This window comes from Schistocerca serialis, chromosome 3 (assembly GCF_023864345.2).
Source record: "Schistocerca serialis cubense isolate TAMUIC-IGC-003099 chromosome 3, iqSchSeri2.2, whole genome shotgun sequence".
Taxonomy (NCBI): domain Eukaryota; kingdom Metazoa; phylum Arthropoda; class Insecta; order Orthoptera; family Acrididae; genus Schistocerca; species Schistocerca serialis.
Window position 1 is genome coordinate 1,028,413,834 of NC_064640.1, and position 23,921 is coordinate 1,028,437,754.

The following is a 23,921-nucleotide window of genomic DNA, read 5'->3' on the forward strand; positions in this document are numbered from 1 at the left end:
GTCAACGGACAACCGTGCCACCGATGACGTCAGGGCACCTGTCAAACGGGATAGTATTTGCCGGATAGTCCCACATCCACAATCGCTGTGTACACAGTCACAGACGGTGCAGTATGGCACAGAGAAGATGCCTACCAGACACTCTGTGGTGGAGGGCAATAGGAAGAACGAAAGCAGGAAAGCCGCAAACTGATGTGAACCGATGGCTTAATGTGAATCGTTCTGTTGTTTCCCGAATGTGGCAACAGTTGATAGAGACCGAAACTGTATCCCGAAGACCAGGGCAGAGCCGACCACGTGTGATATCAGAAGAGAGGACCGTTATTTGACTGTAGGGGCACGACAGTACCGCCTTAGTACTCCACGACAACTGGCACGTGAGCTCGCAGCATCCACTGAACGTGTTGTATCGAGGCAAACGGTGTGCAGAAGGCTTCGGCAGAATGTCCTTTATCGTCAGAGACCTGCTCTATGTCCACCTCTGTCGCGTCTTCACAGACGGGAACGTCTAGAGTGGAGTCGTCAACATGCCACCTGGGCAGTCTAACATTGGGCCAATGTCGTTTTCACAGGTAAGTCCCGATTTAGTCTGGAGAGTGATTCTCGATGGATTCGCATCTGGAGGGAACGCGGAACACGATTTCGGGGCATTGTGGAAAAAGACTGATATATAGGAGGATCCCTAATGGCGTGGATGGATATTCTATTTACCACTCTAACCCCTATTCATGAAACTGTACGGGTAAATCGGCAAGGTTTAACTGCTGTCAGGTATCGTGACGAGATTTTGGGACTTTATTTGCGGCTGTTGCGATGTGCTGTGGGCCCAGACTTAGTATTGGTGGACGATAATGCTCGACCTTATAAAGCACGGGTGGTTGATGTTTTCATGGAAACGGAAGATATTGCACGCATGGCGTTGCCTGCTCTCTCTCTCCCGATTTGAATCCCATACAGCATGTCTGGTATGCACTAGGAAGATGGCTTCCACCACGTCGGCATCCACCAATCACTCTCCAAGACTACGAGCAGCTCTGCAGGAAGAATGGGCGTTACTGATGACATCGTTCACAGCATGCCCCATCTTTGTCGGGCCTGTATTGCTACCAGAGGAGGTCGCACCCAAACTGAAAACATTAACCAGTTGTCGGGATGAGTGTGCAAATCCGTTAAGTTGGAAAAAACGAAGAACATTTTTGTCTACCGTCATGCATCTTGCAGTTGTTTACGTTCTAAATTCTTTGTATTCTTTCTTCTATACTATCAGCTGTTTATACTGTTTTGTGGCAAAAAAGAAACAGTCTTGCAAAATTTCCGTTTGTTTCTTTAATTTTGGACACCAGTGTAGATCCGAATGGTCACAGCGCGTGCGTCTCGCTCGACAGCAGCGTAGATGTGCTGCACCAGATGGACGTCAGGTCTCCTCTGTCAGCGGTTTTAGCAACGGGTCGGAGGGATTATCATACTGAATACAAACTTTACCAACGGGGTACTGTAGAAGAACAGACTTCCATGATGTGCCAGCAGATTCATGTATCGTTCGTCTGTGAGGAACTCTGGTAGGCGTACCACGACCCTATTTAATCCTTCGTGGATACTTTTCGTAGGTACAAATCTCCAGCGGCCTCGACTAGACTCATTCACCTAAGAGGCAGTAAAGCGGTCGCGCGCTCTCTCTCTCTCTCTCTCTCTCTCTCTCTCTCTCTTTCTCTCTCTCTCCCCCCCCCCCCTCCCCCCCCCCCCCCTCTCTCTCTCTCTCTCTCTCTCTCTCTCTCTCTCTCTCTCTCTCTCTCTCTCTCTCTCTCTCTCTAACATGGACGCTATTAGGATTGAAACAGCTTTTTAAGTGTGGCAACGTAGTTTTTCGCGGTGATATTCTTGATATTCTTGAATAATTACTGCACACAATTTGTGCCGCGTCAGATTTGAATGTAGTCTCAAGCTTTCGACGATTTCCTCCATTGTCATTATTAGGAGCTACCAATAAACCGAGTGCTACTTTGCATGGACACGTCACGAAGTCCCGGAACTTCAGGTTCTACCAGAGATTAGGTCGATGTCTGTGACAGGTTCTACCAGAGATTAGGTCGATGTCTGTTACGGAAGAACACGGGTAGCAATGCTGTTTTTGTTAGACAGTGGCTGACTCAGTTTATTTCATCAGACGCCGTTGAGATTAGAATGTGTAACAACTTTAACTGGGACACCGACTATATACTCTCAGCGGTTTATTTAAACGGCCACTTGTTGCTGGAAGACAGCAGAGAACTTAGCTGAGTCATACCGCTACCAATGTTCTTTCATCATAGACATCGACATAGTCTGGTACCATATGAAACTGCCGTTACTTACAAGGGAACCTCCCCATCGCACCCCCCTCAGATTTAGTTATAACTTGGCACAGTGGATAGGCCTTGATAAACTGAACACAGATCAATCGAGAAAACAGGAAGAAGTTGTGTGGAACTGTGAAAAAATAAGCAAAATATACAAACTGGTCATCAGTCTTGGCCACATAGGCAACATAAAGGAGAACGTAAGCTCAGGAGCGCCGTGGTCCCGTGGTAGAGTAAGCAGCTGCAGAAGGAGAGGTCCTTGGTTCAAGTCTTCCCACGAGCGAAAATTTTACTTTCTTTATTTTTGCATAGTTATTATCTGTCCGTTCGTTCATTGACGTCTCTGTTCACTGTAATAAGTTTAGTGTCTGTGTTTTGCGACCGCATCGCAAAACCGTGCGATTAGTAGACGAAAGGACGTGCCTCTCCAATCGGAACCGAAAACATTTGATCGCAAGGTCATAGGTTAACCGATTCCTCCACAGGAAAACACATCTGATATATTCTATACGACACTGGTGACGGCATGTGCGTCATATGACAGGAATATGTTGTCGACCCACCTAACTTGTACACTTGGCGAATGGGTAAAAAGATTCTTCTACCTTGCCCGATTTAGGTTTTCTTGTGGATGTGATGATCACTCCCAAAAAAGAGATGAAAACATAAGAGTTTGTCACATAAACTGAAAATAAAAAATTAAAGTTTTCACTCGATGGAAGATTTGAACCAAGGACCTTTCGTTCCGCAGCTGCTCACGTTACCACGAGACCACGGCGCTGCTGCGGTTCCAGTGTCCTTAATGTTGCCTATCTTACCATGAACTACTCAGTTTGTATATTTTGCTTATTTTTTCACAGTCCCACACAACTTCTTCCTGTTTTCTCAACTGATCTGTGTTCAGTTTTTCAAGGCCTATCCACTGTGCCAACTTATAACTAAATCTGAGGGGGGTGCGATGGGGAGGTTCCCTTGTTAGTGACGTAATTTCGACAAATAGAGTAGCATGCAGTCTACAGGATATACCGGACGATGGACGTCGAAAGATTGAGCCAGCGTACAGATCTATCACAGCAACAACTCGATATGCCTGACACTCCATTTTACATCACAGCTATTTTCCTGCTTGTATGAAAAAACGCGATATATGTATTATCGGATTTATGTACATGTGTAGTATGTTGACTAGTGTATAAATAACATGGACACGTTAACTAGAACATAGGAGCGTTCTTCTATAATAGCGAAGAAATGCATTGCCCCTATGATTTGATGCTCATTAAGACTTGCTCTTAACTTTAAAGCAGAAAGAGACAAGTGTCACTGGAGCTTTCCTCGATTAAGACCACCACGGAGCCTTGTGGATTCTCCGCTACTCTTGCCGATTGAATTTATCAACTGGATATATTGGACATCTGGAAATGCCGAGAGACCAAGTGTCAAATAAAAGCGTTATCTCACTGAAATTATTTCAAGTAATATCCTTGATGTTCACGGTCAGAATAGTTCTCTGACATTCTCAACGATAGTACAAAAATGAAATTATCAGATGTAGATGTTCGTTTGGACAGCTGAAGAGTCTTACAATGAAAGTATTTACGAGTCTGGTCATCAGACCGAAGACTACATCAACAGTAACAACACTGACGTCCTTTCCGAGCTCTTGAAAGTTTTAGTAATAAGTAACGAAAATTTTTTTTTTTTCGTTTTCAACGAAAAAAATCTAGCATGTTTAAGTGTACTGCGACATTACGGTCTTCTGTTGTCTTGTGATGTAATTTTGTATATATGAATTACTCTGTGATATTTATCATTCTGTGTGTTATTTCGACATGTTAGCCCAGAAATTACCCTTTTCAGCTGTAATTGACCAGATCCCACCGAGAAGCTGCTTAGCTGCGAATATACCTTATTCTAATGCTCCGTTTTCATAAACAATTCGTATTACAGAATTTGTTTGACGAGCAGGCTATCTAAGCATGCATCAAGTAGTAATTTTGACAGTTTTATGAGAACACTGTAAGCTCTTAGTTTGCTAATCGAGATTATACTTCGTGGAATACAAACCTGTTGCTACCGCATTACAGTGGATTGAGAATGTTGTGGGGCTTTTGTCATTTATGGTATCCTTTTTATCAAATAATTGAGTAGGAATTGGGACGTTCCATGAACATTATGCAAGTCTATTTTTTGTAATATCAAACGGGCGCAAACAACATACATAGTTTAACATAATGAAAGCGGGCGTTATAATCGAAAAACTGAATGATAGTATAAGTGGCATCAGCGTATTACACCTGATGTGCATTGGCCAGCACGCAGGCAGACATTTCTGAGTCTCGGCATCTGCATTCGTCAATTCGTCATTAGCTAGCCAGATCACTTTTCTTACGTGATCTGGGATTAGCTGTCCACAGCAGCTGAACAATAATCTGTCGCGTCCATTAGCAAATGTAGATCACGTCACTGAAAACAAGAGTAATCATCTTTGAGTGGACGTCGTGAACTATTTTCTCAAAAAAAGTCTATTTGGAGGAACGACAATCATGGCAATGGCCTTACTGAGACCTGGAAAATATTCCCGTAGTCGGAATGTAGTTAGTACCAGAAATTTTTACTTGATGAGTTATGAACCGCCAAATTCTTCACAGACGCAGCTCTGTCCATCAGAAGAGGAATAGAAAACCCATTTGTGTTTTTGGCAGCACAAAAAAAGCTAATCTACGACACCATATCATGTACTCGAGTCGCGAGATTTGCACGTTTCTTGGTCACCACGTTCGATAATAAAATGGTTAGACACTATAATACGAAAAAAATTTTTAAGGCATTTTTACTTTTCTTGTTGATATTGTGAGCGTCCTCTTACTTTCAACAAGGTTTCGTTCCCTAGTCCCTTTAGGTTGTCTTCACAGTCTTGTGCACCCCGTTTTCGACGTACAGTTAGCTTGCCCTATCCGGTATAATCCAAAAAGAGTAGCTGTTTTTATAGCAGATGCACTAATTAAAATCGCATCAACGAAGTCCCGTTACAGAATTATCAATGGTCACTTTTTCTGGACGTACAAAAAGCCTTCTATCTGCATTTTACAGAAATCCTTGACAAATTACTTGGTTGTTGGCGTGTGTACATATCACAGGTTAAGGCTAAGACCCAGAGGATGTTCCTTACTGTATTTATGTGCATGACACCCGACGGCTTCCTTGGTACTGCTATGCTCGAAGAATAACACTGTTCTACAAAAAAAAAAAAAAAACTTTTTTTCTATTTCTGATAAAAATGTTGTGATCCTAGTTGTATTTTGAGTGCTGAATTGAAAACTGTTTTTGTTTCTTTTCTGTCAGGGATAGTTTATGAGTAATCGCAAGTTTATTTCTTATTTCAGTTTCTGATATAGTGCAGCAAACGTGAGGTGAAATTCGACAAACAAATGCACATCTTTATGATGTTATAAGTTCATCACATTAATGGAGGGTGGGATCTAACATATAACACAATAACCTTTGTGTATACACTTTTAAGCATTTATTTGACATGAGAAATTACAGAAAATTGACAAACAATGAGCCACTGCCTTGTAATGCACATCACTTTTTTCTCTTGTATTATGAACCTTTCTTCTCTCGAATGATATTCCAGCAATAATCTGCTAACACAGAAGGTACCCACTTCCTTTCATAACGCCTTTCTATGGTAGAAATGTCTTTATGGAATCTTTCCCCATGTTCATCCGATACGTCACTACAACTCTCTGTGAGGTAGTCCCGATGAGAGTCCATCACATGTACCATCAAAGACATATTGCACCCCAAATCCCGATATGCTTTGATCACATCCTTCTCCATTGCTTTGCAGTTAGTAGCTCTTCTTCCGAGGAAGTTTTCCGAAACCATCTTCAAACAGTCCCATGCGGTTTTTTCTTTATCAGTTAAAAATGCTTCAAAATTTGCATCTTTCTGCAGCTCCCTGATTTGTGGGCCCACAAATACACCTTCCTTTATTTTTGCAGCTGAAAGACGGGGGAATTTGGTAGTTAGATATGCAAACCCATAGCCTGTTGGATCCATGGCCTTCACGAATTGTTTCATCAGGCCAAGTTTGATGTGAAGCGGTGGAAGTAGTATATATTCAGGAGCTACCAGACTTTCGCGTTGTACAGTCCTTTCGCCAACTTTCCATCTTCGCCTAGGCCATTTCCTTTTCACGTAGTGAGTATTTCGGTCTCGACTATCCCACTCGCAAAGAAACCAGGCATACTTTGTGTAGCCTTGTTGCACTCCCAGTACCATAACAATTACCTTGAAATCTGCACATATTTTCCATTTGTGTTCATTGTATTTTAATGAATTTAGCATCCTTTGTACGAATTCGTAATCCTCTTTTGTCAAACTAGCGTAAGCTACTGGAACAGAGGGTATTTTATTTCCGTTATGGAGCAAAACACCCTTCACACTTGTTTTCGATGCATCTATGAAAAGTCTCCACTCCTGTGAAATATAAGTGAAGTTCAGCACTTTCATCAGGCCAGCAACGTCATTGCAAAATGTCAGTGCTTCGTCAATTGAAAAATAAGAAATAAAGGCATGTTCTCTGTGCCTGAACACACTGATTTTAGTACTTTGGTGCAGTAGATTATACTCTTGTAATCTTGAACCAAGCAGCTGCGCCTTTTGTTTACTTAGTCCTAGATCACGTACTAAATCATTTAAATCTGCCTGTGTTAACAAATGTGGCGATGACTCACTTGTGCAGTGATATAAAGAATCATCATCTGTGATTTCTTCAGTACTACTTATTTCACTGTCACTCGGAATTTGACCTCGAGCTCTTGAAGGTACTGGAAGGTTGTCGGAATGCTGCACTGGCATTCTCGCTGAAGGCAGATCTGGGTAAACAATGTGCCTCTTCGACTTTTTGTTTGTAAAACCCTGAATTTTTGTTAGACAGAAATAACAATCAGTAACATGGTCCTTAGGCTCCCTCCACACCATGGGAACAGCAAACAACGCCACATTCTTTTTACCTTTCCGCCACTGAATTAGTTTGCAGTAACATGCAGCACAACAGAAATGTGGTGCCCATTCTTTATCTTGGTCTCCTACCTCTACTCCAAAGTAATGTTAGTACACTTTCTTTATGACTGAAGAAATTTTCTTCCTATTTCTGGTAAAAGTGAACTTCCCACAGATGTAGCAGAAGTTGTCCGGCTTATATCGACATCCACGACGACGTGGCACTTCTGCAAATTTAAAAATACCACTTTGGTATTACACCTGTATTAAATTAATAGTAGGGAACTAGAGGAACGCTGATGTGCAAAAACAAGCAGTCGTTTTACCTTCAGCACCAGGCTCAATCAGTTTACACACAGGAAATAAAAAATTCAACCGTGCTCGGAAATATGACAGACAGTTACTTGTCAGCCAAAACACCCACTCATTAAGACTGACACAAATTGCGGCTAACACCACTGTTCTAAACTCGATGCACCTGCCCCTAGGAGGCGTGAAACTTTACTGCCGAGGCAGCGACCGGCTGTCGCCGTTCGAGTTAACGAGATGTTTCAGGTGGTCTTAATGACATAGGTGTGGCGGGGGATAAACTAATGATAACTAATTCTTCCCACCTGCTGTTGCACAAGAAATTATCACGTTCTATCACTACTGGATGCGGCAACATACCCGTATTTCTCTATAACGTCTCTGTGTTTGCCATGAATTTTGAATAGACATATGTATACATATTACATAAAAAGTATCCCTGACAACGATATTTTGTTTACATATTTGAATTTCCCACGGAAAAATGGTCTAGAAGCACATACTTTAATATCAGAAATAAAACCCATGTCGAACAGTGTAATGGAAGGAAAATTCGCACTTACGTATACGCATATGTCTACATACGTTCGCCGCAAGCCACAGTAGTATGCGTGTCAATGTAATCGTTTATCTGTCTGTGCGAAAAAAAAGTATTTACATTTAAGTAGCCAGAACATCCTCGTCTGAGCTGCACTGTTCTGCTACGATCGCGGCAGAGCGTCTCTGAAGTCGGTATGTCTGCTATGGTGCCTCTTTGACCGCTGAAGCAGTACTCCGCAACTGTACGCAATACCTCTACGCCTGCACTGCGGTTCCCCTCAATTCTTCCAATAAATCTGAGATTTCCATTCGCCTTCCCTACTATTCATTTTACTTGTTCGTCCTATTTCATACTGCTTTATAGTATTACTGCTAAATATTCAACGATGTGAAAGGATTCACAAGTTTACCACTAATCTTCTAATCGAATAACGTCATGTATTTCTCTTTATTATGAGCATTACAATGCAGTTATTATCGTGTACAGGTAACTACCAATCAGTACACCGAGTGGAAATATTTTCCAAGTCATGCAGCTTGCGATCGACAACAATGATACGGTCTTGTAGACAACAGCATCGGCAACGAACAATCTGACAGTGCTGACATTGCTAGTATATAAATTATTTATGTAAAACGAGAAAATACTGCGCTCCCTAAGATTTCCTGACAGTTCTTTCGCCAGGATCTAACTGTGGAATTTACTGTAGTCTACACGCGCGGCGCTGCTAACGAATGCACGAATTTTTATTAAGTTTTCTCTATTACTTTCCCTGCAGTCTTTTTTGCAGTAAGAGTGTAGCACACACCGTTTTCACAACATTCTTCGAATGGTACCATTATACCATGGTATGTGTTTTCGTCTTATTTGCTTTTCTTGAAACGTATTTATCTGGAGCGTGGCTCAAAACGTCTTTTAGCTTCAACCACAGCTCTTTTCCGTTTGTCGGATTTGAACTAAATGTTCTCAGTTTGTCATTTAGGCCATTTGTTAATAATTACTAATTCCATTAAACACAAATACGCTCCTAGTTTTCCTAATGATCATTTCGCCTTTGGAGACCATCGTTGCTGTGATAGCATCTTCGTCGCTATTCCGTAACTCTTTAATGACATTCCCGAAAAGGTCTGGTGTCTTTGTAAACTGTAGAGTGAGTGTGTGAAGGGATGACACGGTGGAGGGGGGCGGAGGGGGGGGGGGGGCACTGGCCTGTTAGGACATCAGACACGCCAAGGACAGATGGGGAAATCCAGCGTGTCCTGTGACGATGCGTCATCCGGTTTCGTAATGTGACCGCATGTTCCAATGCTGCCAACCGACTTCCTTACAACGGCGTTACACATCGGCCAGTATCTCAGACACACGTTATAAAATTGAAAGTGCCTATTACTACTTGGCTTAAAGTTTTCCATTGCAGGAGATGAAAATATGGGTTTTGTAACGTCAGCGTCACAGTGTGTCTTTCCATCTTTTATCGTGGATGGATACACATACGTAAACCTGATAGTTCTGTAAGAAGAACAGAGTTTCGACTAACAAATAACGCACTCAACAACTGCGAGGTAGATTCGAACGCCACGGAGCTTATCCAGCTATTATTCTCTTCAATACGGAATGCCGTCGTCTTCCTCAAATATGAGAACCATCTCGCACTACCAACTATTTGGAGAACCAAATATTTGAAGTGAACTTCTAAAGACGTTACGCCTCTAGTTTTTCACATTGACAATATGCGGCTTAGTAAGGCAACGTTAATCTCTGGATATCTTGGCAACAACTGTGCATCGAAATTAGGCTTTTTCTAGTCCGATGGGCACGAACTTGTAAGCAACAACAGACGGGTGATATAACTGTTTAAATGTTGAAAGGATTCTTTACTAAAAAACGTTAAATGCTTACCAACGTGTACAAACTCGACGCCGTTTGAAAGACTGGAAAGACATTAAATAAGACATATGATATCGCAGTGCCTTTGTTATTCCGAATTACGCTGCAGTGTTCCTTCGGACAAGCATGTTCGAATGAACCTTGCAGCGTAATTCGGGACAACGCAGGCATTGCAATATAATATTTATCCGCCGACAACGGGCAAGCGACGTCCAAGTGAAATGTCTCCCCTGTACGGAAATATACATAATGGATGTACGAGCAAACGTTGTGGACACACGGCTGACGACATACGGAAGTCTGGGTCTGACAGTGGCCCTACTGGGATGGCCAAACGGTAAGGCGGCCTCTCGCGATAACCGGGTAATCCGGGTTGGAATCCCGGTCCGGCCCAAGTTTTCATTGCCGCCATTCCATCACACAGCTGAGGACTGTCTATATTCGCAGCTGTCAATAAGTTTGTTGAATTAAATAAGACATTTCTGTGCCAGTTGTGACGCTGCACTCCTATTTCTTCATATTACCTGTAATCACACATTTGGTGTTCATTTGTGGTAGAAATCACATATACTCGTACAAAGTGGAGATGACACGGAAGAACCCACTTTCAGACGCGAGTGTTATGCGCGTTGGGAGTGTAAGACTCACTGGAAGAAAATTTTGCGCAAAAGCGTTTGGCATGCGCCTAGAAACTGCACGGCCATTGAAAAAATGAGTGCTCGTGTACGTTGGTATTGCAGTGACGCGTTTTAGCATCCGGCGCACAAGTTGTTACGCACAGTCAATGCTAATTCTGGCTTGTTCTGCTAGCTATCTTCCGCGTCACAATGGCACCCGTACTTACGTAATGCTACTCCGCGTCTGACCCATCTGGAAACGGTACGTTTTGTTGCATATGGAGTTACTCGTCATAGGACCCGCTGGCGAGGTTAAAGTGAGGTCACAGAGCTCATTTCAGACCTCTCAGGAAAATATGGGGGGCCGAAACATCAACTTGAGTTCAATATCATGTTCTTCGAACCATTGTAGTGCGATTCTGGCTGCTCTTGTGACGGACAGATATACCGCTGGAAGATGGAATCGTCGTCGTGAAAGAAAGCCAGTGTGAAGGAATGTACAGGACAAAAATGTGGAAAAACCAAAAATACAACATATTACCGTGCCTAATACGGTGTAGAAATACCGTTGGCATTCAAAACTGCTTCCAGTCGTCTCGGAACGGATAAATACGGGTCCATTATAGTTTTAAAGTCATCTTATATCATTTTACTGCAAAATAGTGGAGAGTTCAGGTACCGGTCATACACCTTCTCTACAGAAGGCTCAATAATATTGTGATCTTGTGTCAGTTGTGGCCAAGGGGGACGCGACAATTCATCCTCGTGCTCACAAAGCCAGCACTAGACGATGCGGGGCTCTGGGACACACTTGATTAGCAGAATGGTCACATAATCCTTGATAATAATGCGACCTTCAATAGTAACCGTGGTCCATGGTACACCCTCACAATAACGACTTTTCTCTTTAATCTCGGTTGAGAACACCGCAGTCTTTAAACATCGATAATTTATATGGAATAATATTCATGTAATCAACACCCTTTGAAATACTAAGTATTTTAAAATTTGTTATTTATAAAACTCGACAAAATTAAATGCCAGCGCTTGGTTGGAAACAAAGAATTCCCTGAGATTTCTCTGATTCTCCAGGTGAAATGTGATTGCCGGAGTATTCCAAATTTTCTAGAATAATCGCCACCCTGTACATCCTTGAAACAACAATCACTTCGGCTCTCTTGGTTACCGAAATACCAACAATGTTCTGGCCACGACTGACACTTGCAACGTACTGAGGACAGAGCACAGGTGCCATTCGTGGTCGAATGCAAAAAGCAAAACTTGCAGTTTTGGCTCGCATCTGCATTTATCTTCAAGCTTCCATTTCTCGCGATGTCTCCATATTTTTCACCAACTGCTTTGGTGATACGCAGTAGCTTTCCCTTAGTCCGCGGCTGCCGCGGTGCCTTCGTTTACTATCACAGTTCCCAAGGAAGCCCAGGTGAACACTGCCATGCCATAATACTGATACCATCGGTTTGCGTCCGTGACGCGATGCATATTTCGAGCACCCGTTCGCCTGGATGGCGGCGCGCCAAACGTGATTCATCCTGCGAGCAGACAAGTTGGTCTCATGTCCACTGGAGTTGTAACTGACGATGTCGTCGGATCGGCGTGGAAACACGTACAGGTCGCCTGTTTCAGAACCCTATCTTCAACAATGTGCGCAGAACGACGCGTTCCAAAACAGCTGTACCTGCACCGGCATTGTACTCTATCATATCTACCACAGACTGTAGCCTATCCTGCTTTATGGGGCGGACAGGCCTCCGACCTTCACATTTTATGAAGCGTGGACTTCCAACACTTTGTCGCCTACTTGTCGTTTCGTCACCCTTCAACCACATTCCATAACTGCTCGCGACTGTAGCTCGCGAACAGCCGAGCAGATTCGCTGTTTCCGAGATGTTTGTTCCCAGGCGCGGGGCGATAACCAATTGCTATTTGTCAAAGTCGCTTATGTCAATGGGTTTTCTCATTTGTGGCTCCTGTCATCAAAAGAATGATTTCCCATCCAGCAAGCCAAAAGATGATCAACGTGTTTCTGTATCCCAGAGTAATATGGAGAGTAAGCTTTTCGGTTACCCCTCCAGTCTTGAGGTCGTCGTCCATTTAACGTTGTTTTAGGACTTTTATTAAATTTCTGTTTGCTTTCTTTTTGTCCTATCTGTTCCAAACTGGCAGTGTAAGGCCATTGTTCGGCAGCAGTCTATAATGCATCGCGTACACGGCCGTGGTATGGAAATTTACGGTACATGGCCGCGTCATATTTGAGCGGCATGGGCCATCGCTGGCCACACAGTACAATGCAGCCACGATCCCGGGGACTCCCACAGCAGTTGGCACGGGTAGCGCTAGCAAACACTGCCCCCTTCACGTCTTTCGGGCTCGGCATGGGACAGCAATCTCAGAGGCAACAAGATCGCGTACATCACTTCAGTCGTTCTACTGTTATTTGCCTTCCTGTTTGTTTTTGTAGCCTCTACTCGTATGCCTACACGTGGCTTGGGAAACATACACTGATCGATTAATTCCTTAGCGGAAGGGTGGCTAGTTTTTTGGGACAAAAATTTATAAAATTACAAGGGCTCGATTCACACAAAAAATTGGTGCATCGATGTACATTGAAGAGCCAAAGAAACTGGTACACTTGCCTAATATCGTGTAGGGGCCCACGAGTACCCAGAAGTGCCGCAACACGATGTGGCATGGACACGAAGTCTGAAGTAGTACTGGAGGGAGCTGACACCATGACACCTGCAGTGCTGTCCATAAATCCATAAGAGTACGAGGGGGTGGACATCTTTCCTGAACAGCACGTTGCAAAGTATGCCAGGTATGCTTAGTAATGTTCATATCTGGGAAGTTTGCTGGTTAGCAGAAGTGTTTAAACTCAGAATAGTATTCCTAGAGCTAATCTCCAGCAACTCTGGACGTGTGAGGTGTCGCATTGTCCTGCTGGATTTGTCCAAGTCCGTCGAAATGCACAATGGACGTGAATGGATGCAGGTGATCAGACAGGATCACGTGTCACACGTCAGAGTCGTATCTAGACTTGGCAGTGGTCCCATATCACTCCAACTGCACACGCCCTACACCATTACAGAGCCTCCACCAGCTTGAACAGTTCCCTGCTGATATGCAGGGTCCGTAGATTCATGAGGTTATCTCCATACCCGTACACGTCCATGCGCTCGATACAGTTTGAAACTCGTCCGACCAAGCAACATGTTTCCAGTCATCTATAGTCCAATATCGGTGCTGGTCCAGGCGTGACGTAAAGGTTTGTGTCGTGTAGTTATCAAGGGTACACGAGTGGATCTTCGGTTCCGAAAGTCCATATCCATGATGTTTCGTTGGATGGTTCGCATGCTGACACTTGTTCATTGCCCAACATTGAAATCTGCAGCAATTTGCGGAAGGGTTGCACTTCTGTCACGTTGACCGATTCTCTTTCAGTCGTCGTTAGTCCCGTTCTTGCAGAATCTTTTTCCGGCCGGCATGTTTAACCGGATTCCTGATGGTGCAAATGGCTCTGAGCACTATGGGACTTAACATCTTAGGTCATCAGTCCCCTAGAACTTAGAACTACTTAAACCTAACTAACCTAAGGGCATCACATACATCCATGCTCGAGGCAGGATTCGAACCTGCGACCGTAGCAGTCCCGCGGTTCCGGACTGCAGCGCCTAGAACCGCACGGCCACCACGGCCGGCCCGGATTCCTGATATTCACGGTACATTCGTGAAATGGTCGTACGGGAAAATTCCCACTTCATCGCTAACACGGAGATATTGTGCCCATCGCTTGTGCACCGACTATAACACAACGTTCAAACTCATTTAACTCTTGGTAACCTGCCATTGTAGCAGCAGCAGCAAACGATCTAGCAACTACGCTCGATAATTGTTGTCGTCTTATATAGGCGTTGCCGACCGCAGCACCGTATTCTGCCTGTTTACATATCTTTGTATTTCAATACGCATACTTATACCAGTTTCTTTGGCGCTTCAGTGTAGTTAAGGAATTGGGCGGATCACTTCGAAACATTAACGACCAAGCAAAAAAAAAGTACGGTAAGTTATTCAAACACCGAAATATGTTTTATTGTACCTTTCTCAAAAATAAGTTTACACTGAATGAAGCAATACGTCTTTCAAAAATAATGTTGTACAGAATTGCCAGTTTGCAGACCAAGTTTAAGTCAGAAAGTAATCAATCTCTACGGTCCTCACATTGCTCGATTAACTGCATTCGTAAAAATACAGCTGTCGATAGTGTATTTTCACTTTCATAGCTGTCTCTGTGCAGTTGCACAAAATGACAAATGTTCAGATGTGTGTGAATTCCTAAGGGACCAAACTGCTGAGGTCATAGGTCCCTAGACTTACACACTACTTAAACCAACTTATGCTAAGAACAACACGCACATCCATGCCCGAGGGAGGACTCGAACCTCCGGCGGGAGGGGCCGCGCAATCCGTGACATGGCGCCTTAAACCGCGCGGCCACTCCGCCCGGCTACAAAATGACACAGGATTTTACAATATCTACAGAAAAATCAGGCACCAAGTTCGAAGATTTTAGAAGAATTCTCCGTTTGCTGCTCAGTATTCCTTCGAGCTCTGGAAAGACAGTTACTGAACATTATCTTGGCAACTCTCGACATATTTGCTCCATATGGTCGAAGAAGGTGTCTGTGCAGTCCAAAAGCCTCCTTCCCCACGAAAACATGTGGGATCTTGGGGCAACCTTCAGTCGCCCGTGTTGTTCGCCGAATGTTGAAAAACACATTCGTAAGTACTGGAAGAATTTCTCAGGATGATACGGTGCTCTTGATATAGGAACGCGCAGAGTTAGAATCTTTCCAAACTACGATAAACTTAACCCTGCCACCCTAGTATTTGTTCGCTTTCCATTTCGCTGGGACTGTGTTAAGAGACTGGTAAGGAATAAAATGAAGGGGACTATAGTGACGCGTCGTGCACAACAGCAGCCGGTGGTGGGCCGTGTACATCCTGCAGGACAAATGTGAAATAAAGTGGGCCTAATTGCGCAGCACGTCTGGTTAGCGAGTACCGGTGCGCTGTTGGTGGGTGGATAAATGATTTGGGGGAGGGGACCAAACAGCGAGGCCATCGGTCCCATCCGATTAGGGAAGTATGGGGAAGGAATTCGGCCGTGCCCTTTCAAAGGAACCACCCCGGCATTTGCCTGAAGCCATTTAGGGAAATCTTGGAAAACCTAAATCAGGATGGTCGCAAGCGGGTCAATGAACCGTCGTCCTCCAGAATGCGAGTCCAGTGTGCTAACCACTGCGCCACCTCGCTCGGGGCGCTGTTGGTTCTTTCTTCTGTTTTAGTAAAGAAGACTCAGGATATCGTGCTATACGCGAAAACAAAGTTGACACTCGGCGCAGTGGTTGATGGGAGCAACCGTAAAGGCATTTCCCATTTACAGTCTCTCCCATCAGCACCGCGCCGAGTGTCAACTATGTTTGCGCTTTTATTACAGAAGCGTTTTCGTAAGTAGGGTATGCCTGCTAACTGATGAACCAGCTCCTGGACTATCTGGAGCCGACAGACACGTCGTTCTGTGACGTTGCCACGTACGCCTGCTCCACGTATAAACGTACTGTCCTTACCGCGCCACCATACAGCACTCATTCTCGCCGTAGTCAGTGGTCACAATGCTTTGTTTCATCAGTGTATACGCCATTTATACCGCAAACAGTGTACGAAATAATATTTCCCATGTATGTGCGAGTACGTGTCGTTAAATATCATCGCACTTAAAACCATCGACTGGTTGAGCTTGTACGAATCATCGACAACAAATGTTGACAGTACATCACAGGTTGCTCTTTACAAGCTTGGCATCTGGGCTGAGCCCCGCATGCTACAACTTAGTGGTTGCTCTTTACAAGCTTGGCATCTGGGCTGAGCCCCGCATGCTACAACTTAGTCTTGCAATAACTTGTACTATCTTTCGGCCGTGACTATAAAGGTATTCTGTGTCCATTTTCTTCACTTCGGCTCTCTCAGTCTTCTTCCGCCAGAACAATTTAAGAATTCAGCATATGAAACCCCGATGGAAACACTAAGATACTGATTTGGAGCGCATTTGTTGTAGCTTTCAAAACCATTATAATTGCGTAATATTCTGCACAGGAAGAAGAGAATATGAAAACTTAGTCTGTGTTGCATTTTTATAGTGAGTTAGTCATTCATTCGGAAAGTTTCTTACGCTAGTTGTGAACTTATTATCCTACATACACAGAAGAGCATTTTTTCAATTTTTGGTATGTACCAGATGGGTTCTAAGAAGTATTCTGGTTAATACAGGTATATAATTTCATAACCAACCTACTCATATATTTTGAATATGGAATTGAGTGTAGGGATGAGCAGGGCATCAGATAATACTCTAAGAGTGTGTGAAATAAAACAAGATGAAAACAAGCGCAAATTCCAGAATAAAAACCGACATCTACTAGGATCACTAGTGGTCTCTCTCTCTCTCTCTCTCTCTCTCTCTCTCTCTCTCTCTCTCTCTCTCTCTCTCCACCCCCTCTCCCCCTCTGTGTCTCTCCCCTAAGTGCGTATGTGCGTGTGTGAACTGTAAATATATTTAATTTATTTGATTTATGTGATATCCGACCAGTTTTGTGCGAGATATTTTCACTCATTCATCGATTAAACTCTTTGACTGATGTAAATGTTCCAACTGCACCATTTACCGTCACAGGAGAAAACCGCCTTTCCATCATACCATCTGAATAACACCTTGGTAAGGGGAAGAATCGTGGCATATCCTCTAAGTGGTGCATTATTTTTCTTTAACATATTTTTTCCTCAACTCCCCACGACGTAACAAGTTGGCAGGGTGAAAAAACCCGCAATTTAGCCAAGATGCACATATTTGGAAGAAAATTATTAAATCAAGCAAACGTGTTGGGTAACTATGATTTTTAAAAACACGCACAGATGATAACAGTAAAATACACAAGGATGGCCATGTTGATACTGTTATGATGGTGGTGGAGGTGGTGGTGGTGGTGGTGGTGTGTATGAGCGATCATGTTCAGGATAGATATGAAAAGATGATTATTTATTAATTTTCATTTATTTTATTATCCATCTTTAGGCAGTAAAAATGCAATTGATGTCATTGCTATAATATGACCATGAAATAATCTCAATAGGTAATTGAGAGTAACTCCTTTCGGAGGAGGAGAGGGAGTGGAATTACACACTGAGGTGAGACCAGGTTGGGACACGATTATCTAAGGCTGATAAGGAAGAAGAGATGATGAGTAAGACACAGGGTCGAATGCGAAATGGAGGGGACGGCAGGAAGGGGATGTTTGGATGTAGTGACGCGTCAGGTTACCTGCTGATGGAAATGATATATTTTTACGTGTTTCATCTAAGATTTCGGTAAACCAGATTTATTTATCAAAGTACATAGCGTTAGTACCGATGTAAAACTGTTGATAACCCAATTCACCTTCAGGTGAAAGAAGCTGTAAGTGACAGAAAATAATCACTGGACCTGAGGATTCATAATCTGACAAGTTTACCGGGTTGCCGTGTCAAATTATTAAATCAATTAAAGTACTAATCGAATTATCAAACACCTCAAGTACTGACAGTCAATAACATAACACGATAATACTGAACAAAATTTTAATGTTTTATGCGATCAATCAGGTGATTAATTTAATGTGGATGGAACGACTGGTGCCTGATCAACTTTTTCCTACCATTATGATTCATTACAATGCGTTTCAAACCATGTTCTACAGCATGAGATGATATACACGTTCATTTTGTTCTCTGCAGCCTTCGGTTTTCACATTCGTGGCGTACATCATTATAGAACGAGCACGTGGTCGGGTAGTATAGAGAAGAGGTAGGAAATTGGCCATGACCATCCGGATTGCCGTAACCTTGCGAATGCAATGACACTTGCCTGAAACGAGGGAGAGAGGGGGGGGAGGGGGGGTGGGAGAGGGGGGGGAGGGGGGGGAGGGAAGGAAGGGAAGGGAAGGGGTGAGAGGGGGGGGGGAGATGTCCCTAAGACTATGTATGTGCAGGTATTTTCTGGAGACTTTTTTAAAGATTGTGCAATTGACTTTTCCTACAAAAAAAAAAAAAAAAAAAATCTGAACAAGATGGACAACAGGATAAGTTTATACATTATATCAAGATGAAGCCTAAGGCTACAAAAAGAACTTTTTGTGAATCATACGAAAATTAGTGATTGCGTACTAATTACGGAGTAACCATTTCCTTCACTATGAATTTCAAATATCTTCACTGTTTCCCTGCAATATCTTATGGCCATCTTCCGGCTTTCCAACATATATACGAGACTACTTTTTGTGCTTTCCTTAAGCACTTCCTTGCTCTCAAATTTTTGTGATACTTCTTTACTGTAGTTTGTCTGAGAAGGTTTTAATGTTTTTAATTTAAGACATTTCGGCTTTAAAAATGGATTATTATTATTATTATTATTAAGATAATGCACCTAGTGAATTATATGTCACGTTTTGAGATTTTGAGATAGGTAGCGTAACAGAGAGTAATTCAGTCACTCAACACAGACTATTTTTAAACAATAGTATTTCTGGGACTTGTCTGAGCACTGATAATCATGGCGGTCTGATCAAGAAGAAATGAGGTTTTAAGAAATTATTGGCACTGCAAATGATTCTTTCTTCAATGTCGAGAGAAATAAACTGATATGTAGATTGCTTCTAAATAAACTTCGTGACATTATTTTGTTTTTTCCTACAAAAAACCTGAACAAGGTGGACAACAGGTGTTGGAAAATTAAATCTGCTGAGTAAAACTATAATCCTAAACTGTCGTTGGTAATATGCACCAACAATTTAATGTGGTACTATGCATACCGACGCCGTTGTTTAATAGGATGAAGATCTTCAGGAGACAGGCAATTCCTGGCAAGTGCATACGTAATTTTGAATGTTTGTTTCTGTGGCATGTTTCCGGGCACTGATTCCTCCTCCCCCAGACACCCTCAAGATTATAACGATTTAGAAACACCCCTTCTCTTTCATTAATGTCTTAATGAACAATTTTCTGAGGGGGGGGGGGGGGGGTGAGCATCCAGTAGAATGTTTCCTTGTGCAAACACGAACATTTTGAGTAATCTGTAGCGTTCAACCGCACAGCTCTTGGAGGTAACTTCTAAGCATTTTAACTCATCGCTGTAACGACGTTTTTGAACTTGCTTGTAAATAACCGATAAAGGTTCACAAAAATTATGTACACATTCCTCAAAAGTTGGCACAAAAAGGGATAATTAGCAATGTGACAAAACTGTGCCAGCACTTGTCTAGTGGTGTAACGGACCAACAGCAAATCTAATTTTAAAAGCAAACAGGGGCGTTTCTTCAGATCTACAGCCCTGTGTGTGACCAAGTACTTTACTTCTAATGTTCTGGTCTTATCCGTTAAAATAACAGATCGAAAATTATCGATGAAGGAATGAATGCAAGACACAGCTGACGGAAAAAAACCTGTAGTGATGGCAAATGTAAAGTACATAGTTTGTAATAGCCTGTAATAGCTGTTAATTGACGGATATCAGAACTGGCGACATTCAGTATTCTTATGGCGTAAATATACTGATTTTATTGCTAGTTCGAATATTTGTAAAGCATACTTCTTGTGTTGTACTCAAATCTACGTAGCAATAAACCTGTCCTTTTGCTGCACGTACATGAGGTGTTGATATCAAGGTGGTGACACGTATGTCATTATGGCAGTCAGTCTGATCCTTTTTAACGGAGCTTAAAACATATTTCTATCAATCCTGTAACGTCCTATTATTTTCTCCGTAAAATGTCAACCGTAATTAATCCTCTGAATGTCTTTTTGTAATCATATATTAAACTTATTTTTCTGGTTTCAGTCTCCTTTAAGTAAACATATCATTCATAGCACATACTTCGTGATTTTAACTCATTTGGTGAGGTGCAGACATGAGAAGTTATGATTCTTTAATTAGTTTTATTCCACGCTTACAGATTTATGCCAAGAATTTCATGTCACTCAATCCGCCAGTTATGAATATTGTTTCATAACTACAGTCAACTCTACTACGTACGAATTTTAGTGACTAATAACTAAGTGAAATCTTTATAGTCCTAATTATATTGTAATTCAGGTCTGTATTTCCTTAAGTCTGTCTAGAGTATGTGGCACGACTTAAATGACACAAAATATCACTGTTTCCATTGCGCCCCAGTAAAAAGATTAGCCTTCCCTTTCAAGCCCTGCTGACTGTTCTTATACTGTAATTATCTTCCTGGCATGAGCCATCATCTCAGTATCTGCTTTCCACTACAGATTTACAGTAGCTGAACAAAGCAGTTAGTCCACGATTCTATGTTTTAATATGAAGATCGCTATTCCACAGTTCTGTACATAGTTATATGGATGTTTTAACATGTATACTGTCAACACCATCACCAGTTTTAAAGCTACTGGAACCATCACCAGAGTCGCCCATGGCTGTTAGACATACGTACAAGCTTACCTCTGCTACTGGGATTTTTGTGCTTGGCGATATACCTTCATCGTCACCGTATTTCGTAGTTAAAAGTCCGAATATTCACCTGTGCAACACTGTCCTTGTTCTAGTTTTTCATCGGATCAACATAAAAATAGAAGTTTGCAGAATTGTGTCTATCTGACATCAATATATGAAAAATCAGTCATTTCCATATATTTTGCAATATATGCAATGAATTTAAACCATTTACTTGGCCATTTCAGAAGTATTATCTGCAAAGAACTAAATTTTTTTCTACATATTATCCTTATCGCACTCTTCACGGCAAACGGAAGTATTAAGCTACAAAGTACCTATACTGCACGTGTCGTGGCGCCACTTTACAGACAATTCTACGGCGTCGGACAACAGAGGCCCCTAGTGGCAGAGCTATAAACTGTGCAACGTATTCTCTCGGATAAGGCAGTTCTATGTAATTGCCTATAACAGGACCAGATAATGAAGTAGACGAGTTCGGGATCGCTGCTCACTCAAGGAAAAAGCGGTGAACAGACGCTATTCTGATTTTTTATGTTGGGGCAGAGGACGATGAAAACGCTTGGGATGAGTGAAATATATCCGTAACCCGTTGTTGTTGTTTTATGCAACATTTTATCTTCGCAGATCTTGGTGGCTGCAGCTGTGTGATTATAAACATAAAGCAATCACTTTCTATCCATAAATATTTGATTTCTATTTGTTCTTCATTATTATTATTATTATTATTCGGCTTATCACAATATTTTGTAGCAGGGTGACCAGACATTCCGTATTTTGCGGGATCGTCCCTTATTCAACAGTGTCCAGCACGGACACATATTGTCCCGTTTTTCTTTAACCCGTCCCGTATGTTTTGAAATAGCGTGTTTTTAAGTAACGTGTGGCATAACCAAATGAATGGTAGATGTGGTCATGCCCAAAGAATAAAGAAAGAACACTCTTTGATTAAACCAAAGTGAACGAGGTTATCATTGGCAACCCCCTTACAACTAAAGATAAGATAACCAACCGCTGCAAGAATCTGCAGCTCGTTACTACGTGTGTGCTAGCTCAGCCTTGCACTAATGATAATACAGAAAGAGTGTTCTTGATCACGAATGATTTATGATGAAGAGAAGAGGTTTAGTGTCGCTGCCGGTAAGCAAATAGTTATAAATAAGATTCATTTTCAGGATTCTTCATGTGCTGATTTCAACAAAATTCCTTTTGAAAATATTAGATTCCTGAATACATACATTCTTCAGTAAAATACAACAAAAAAAGATTTTTCAGAAACAACCCACGGCGAAACTTCCAGGCCAGCTGAGAATGAAACCTACGTAAATAATAATCATTTTCTACCCTACTTAAAGACATCGCTTTATTAAAGTGATATATTGTGTTTGCGGGTGATGACAAAAAATTAAAAATATTTACTCCATTAGTTGTTGTTGTTGTTGTTGTTGTGGTCTTCAGTCCTGAGACTGGTTTGATGCAGCTCTCCATGCTACTCTATCCTGTGCAAGCTTTTTCATCTCCCAGTACCTACTGCAACCTACATCCTTCTGAATCTGCTTAGTGTATTCATCTCTTGGTCTCCCTCTACGATTTTTACCCTCCACGCTCCCCTCCAATACTAAATTGGTGATCCCTTGATGCCTCAGAACATGTCCTACCAACCGATCCCTTCTTGTGGTCAAGTTGCGCCACAAACTTCTCTTCTCCCCAATCCTATTCAATACTTCCTCATTAGTTATGTGATCTACCCATCTAATCTTCAGCATTCTTCTGTAGCACCACATTTCGAAAGCTTCTATTCTCTTCTTGTCCAAACTATTTATCGTCCATGTTTCACTTCCATACATGGCTACACTCCATACAAATACTTTCAGAAATGACTTCCTGACACTTAAATCAATACTGGATGTTAACAAATTTCTCTTCTTCAGAAACGCTTTCCTTGCCATTGCCAGCCTACATTTTATATCCTCTCTACTTCGACCATCATCAGTTATTTTGCTCCCCAAATAGCAAAACTCCTTTACTACTTTAAGTGCCTCATTTCCTAATCTAATTCCCTCAGCATCACCCGACTTAATTAGACTACATTCCATTATCCTTGTTTTGCTTTTGTTGATGTTCATCTTATATCCTCCTTTCAAGACACTGTCCATTCCAATCAACTGCTCTTCCAAGTCCTTTGCTGTCTCTGACAGAATTACAATGTCATCGGCGAACCTCAAAGTTTTTATTTCTTCTCCATGAATTTTAATACCTACTCCGAATTTTTCTTTTGTTTCCTTTACTGCTTGCTCAATATACGGATTGAACAACATCGGGGAGAGGCTACAACCCTGTCTTACTCCCTTCCCAACCACTGCTTCCCTTTCATGTCCCTCGACTCTTATAACTGCCATCTGGTTTCTGTACAAATTGTAAATAGCCTTTCGCTCCCTGTATTTTACCCCTGCCACCTTCAGAATTTGAAAGAGAGTATTCCAGTCAACATTGTCAAAAGCTTACTCCATTAGTAATGCAAAGTATTTTGATAGCTTTTTAGTGCGAATTTTAAGAAAATGGTACGATGACATATGTAGTTGTAGCATAAACGCGGTAGTTTAACACAAATCTACTATATAGATATAGTATTAACA

The 23,921-nt window shown here is 42.2% G+C and overlaps 2 protein-coding genes across 2 annotated transcripts in view; one reads left to right on the plus strand and one right to left on the minus strand.

The window, feature by feature from the left end:
- The window catches only part of LOC126471376 (nucleolar and coiled-body phosphoprotein 1-like), a 157,397-nt gene extending 151,831 nt beyond the window's left edge, over positions 1-5,566 (plus strand). Inside the window, exon 22 of the mRNA XM_050099498.1 lies at positions 5,477-5,566. Within this exon, the coding sequence (XP_049955455.1) occupies positions 5,477-5,566 (90 nt within the window). The remainder of the gene's footprint in view (positions 1-5,476) is intronic.
- The window catches only part of LOC126471489 (polyhomeotic-proximal chromatin protein), a 304,690-nt gene extending 283,104 nt beyond the window's left edge, over positions 1-21,586 (minus strand). Inside the window, exon 1 of the mRNA XM_050099695.1 lies at positions 21,274-21,586. The gene's annotated coding sequence lies outside the window, so the exon portion shown is untranslated. The remainder of the gene's footprint in view (positions 1-21,273) is intronic.
- Between the last annotated feature and the right edge of the window lie 2,335 nt (positions 21,587-23,921).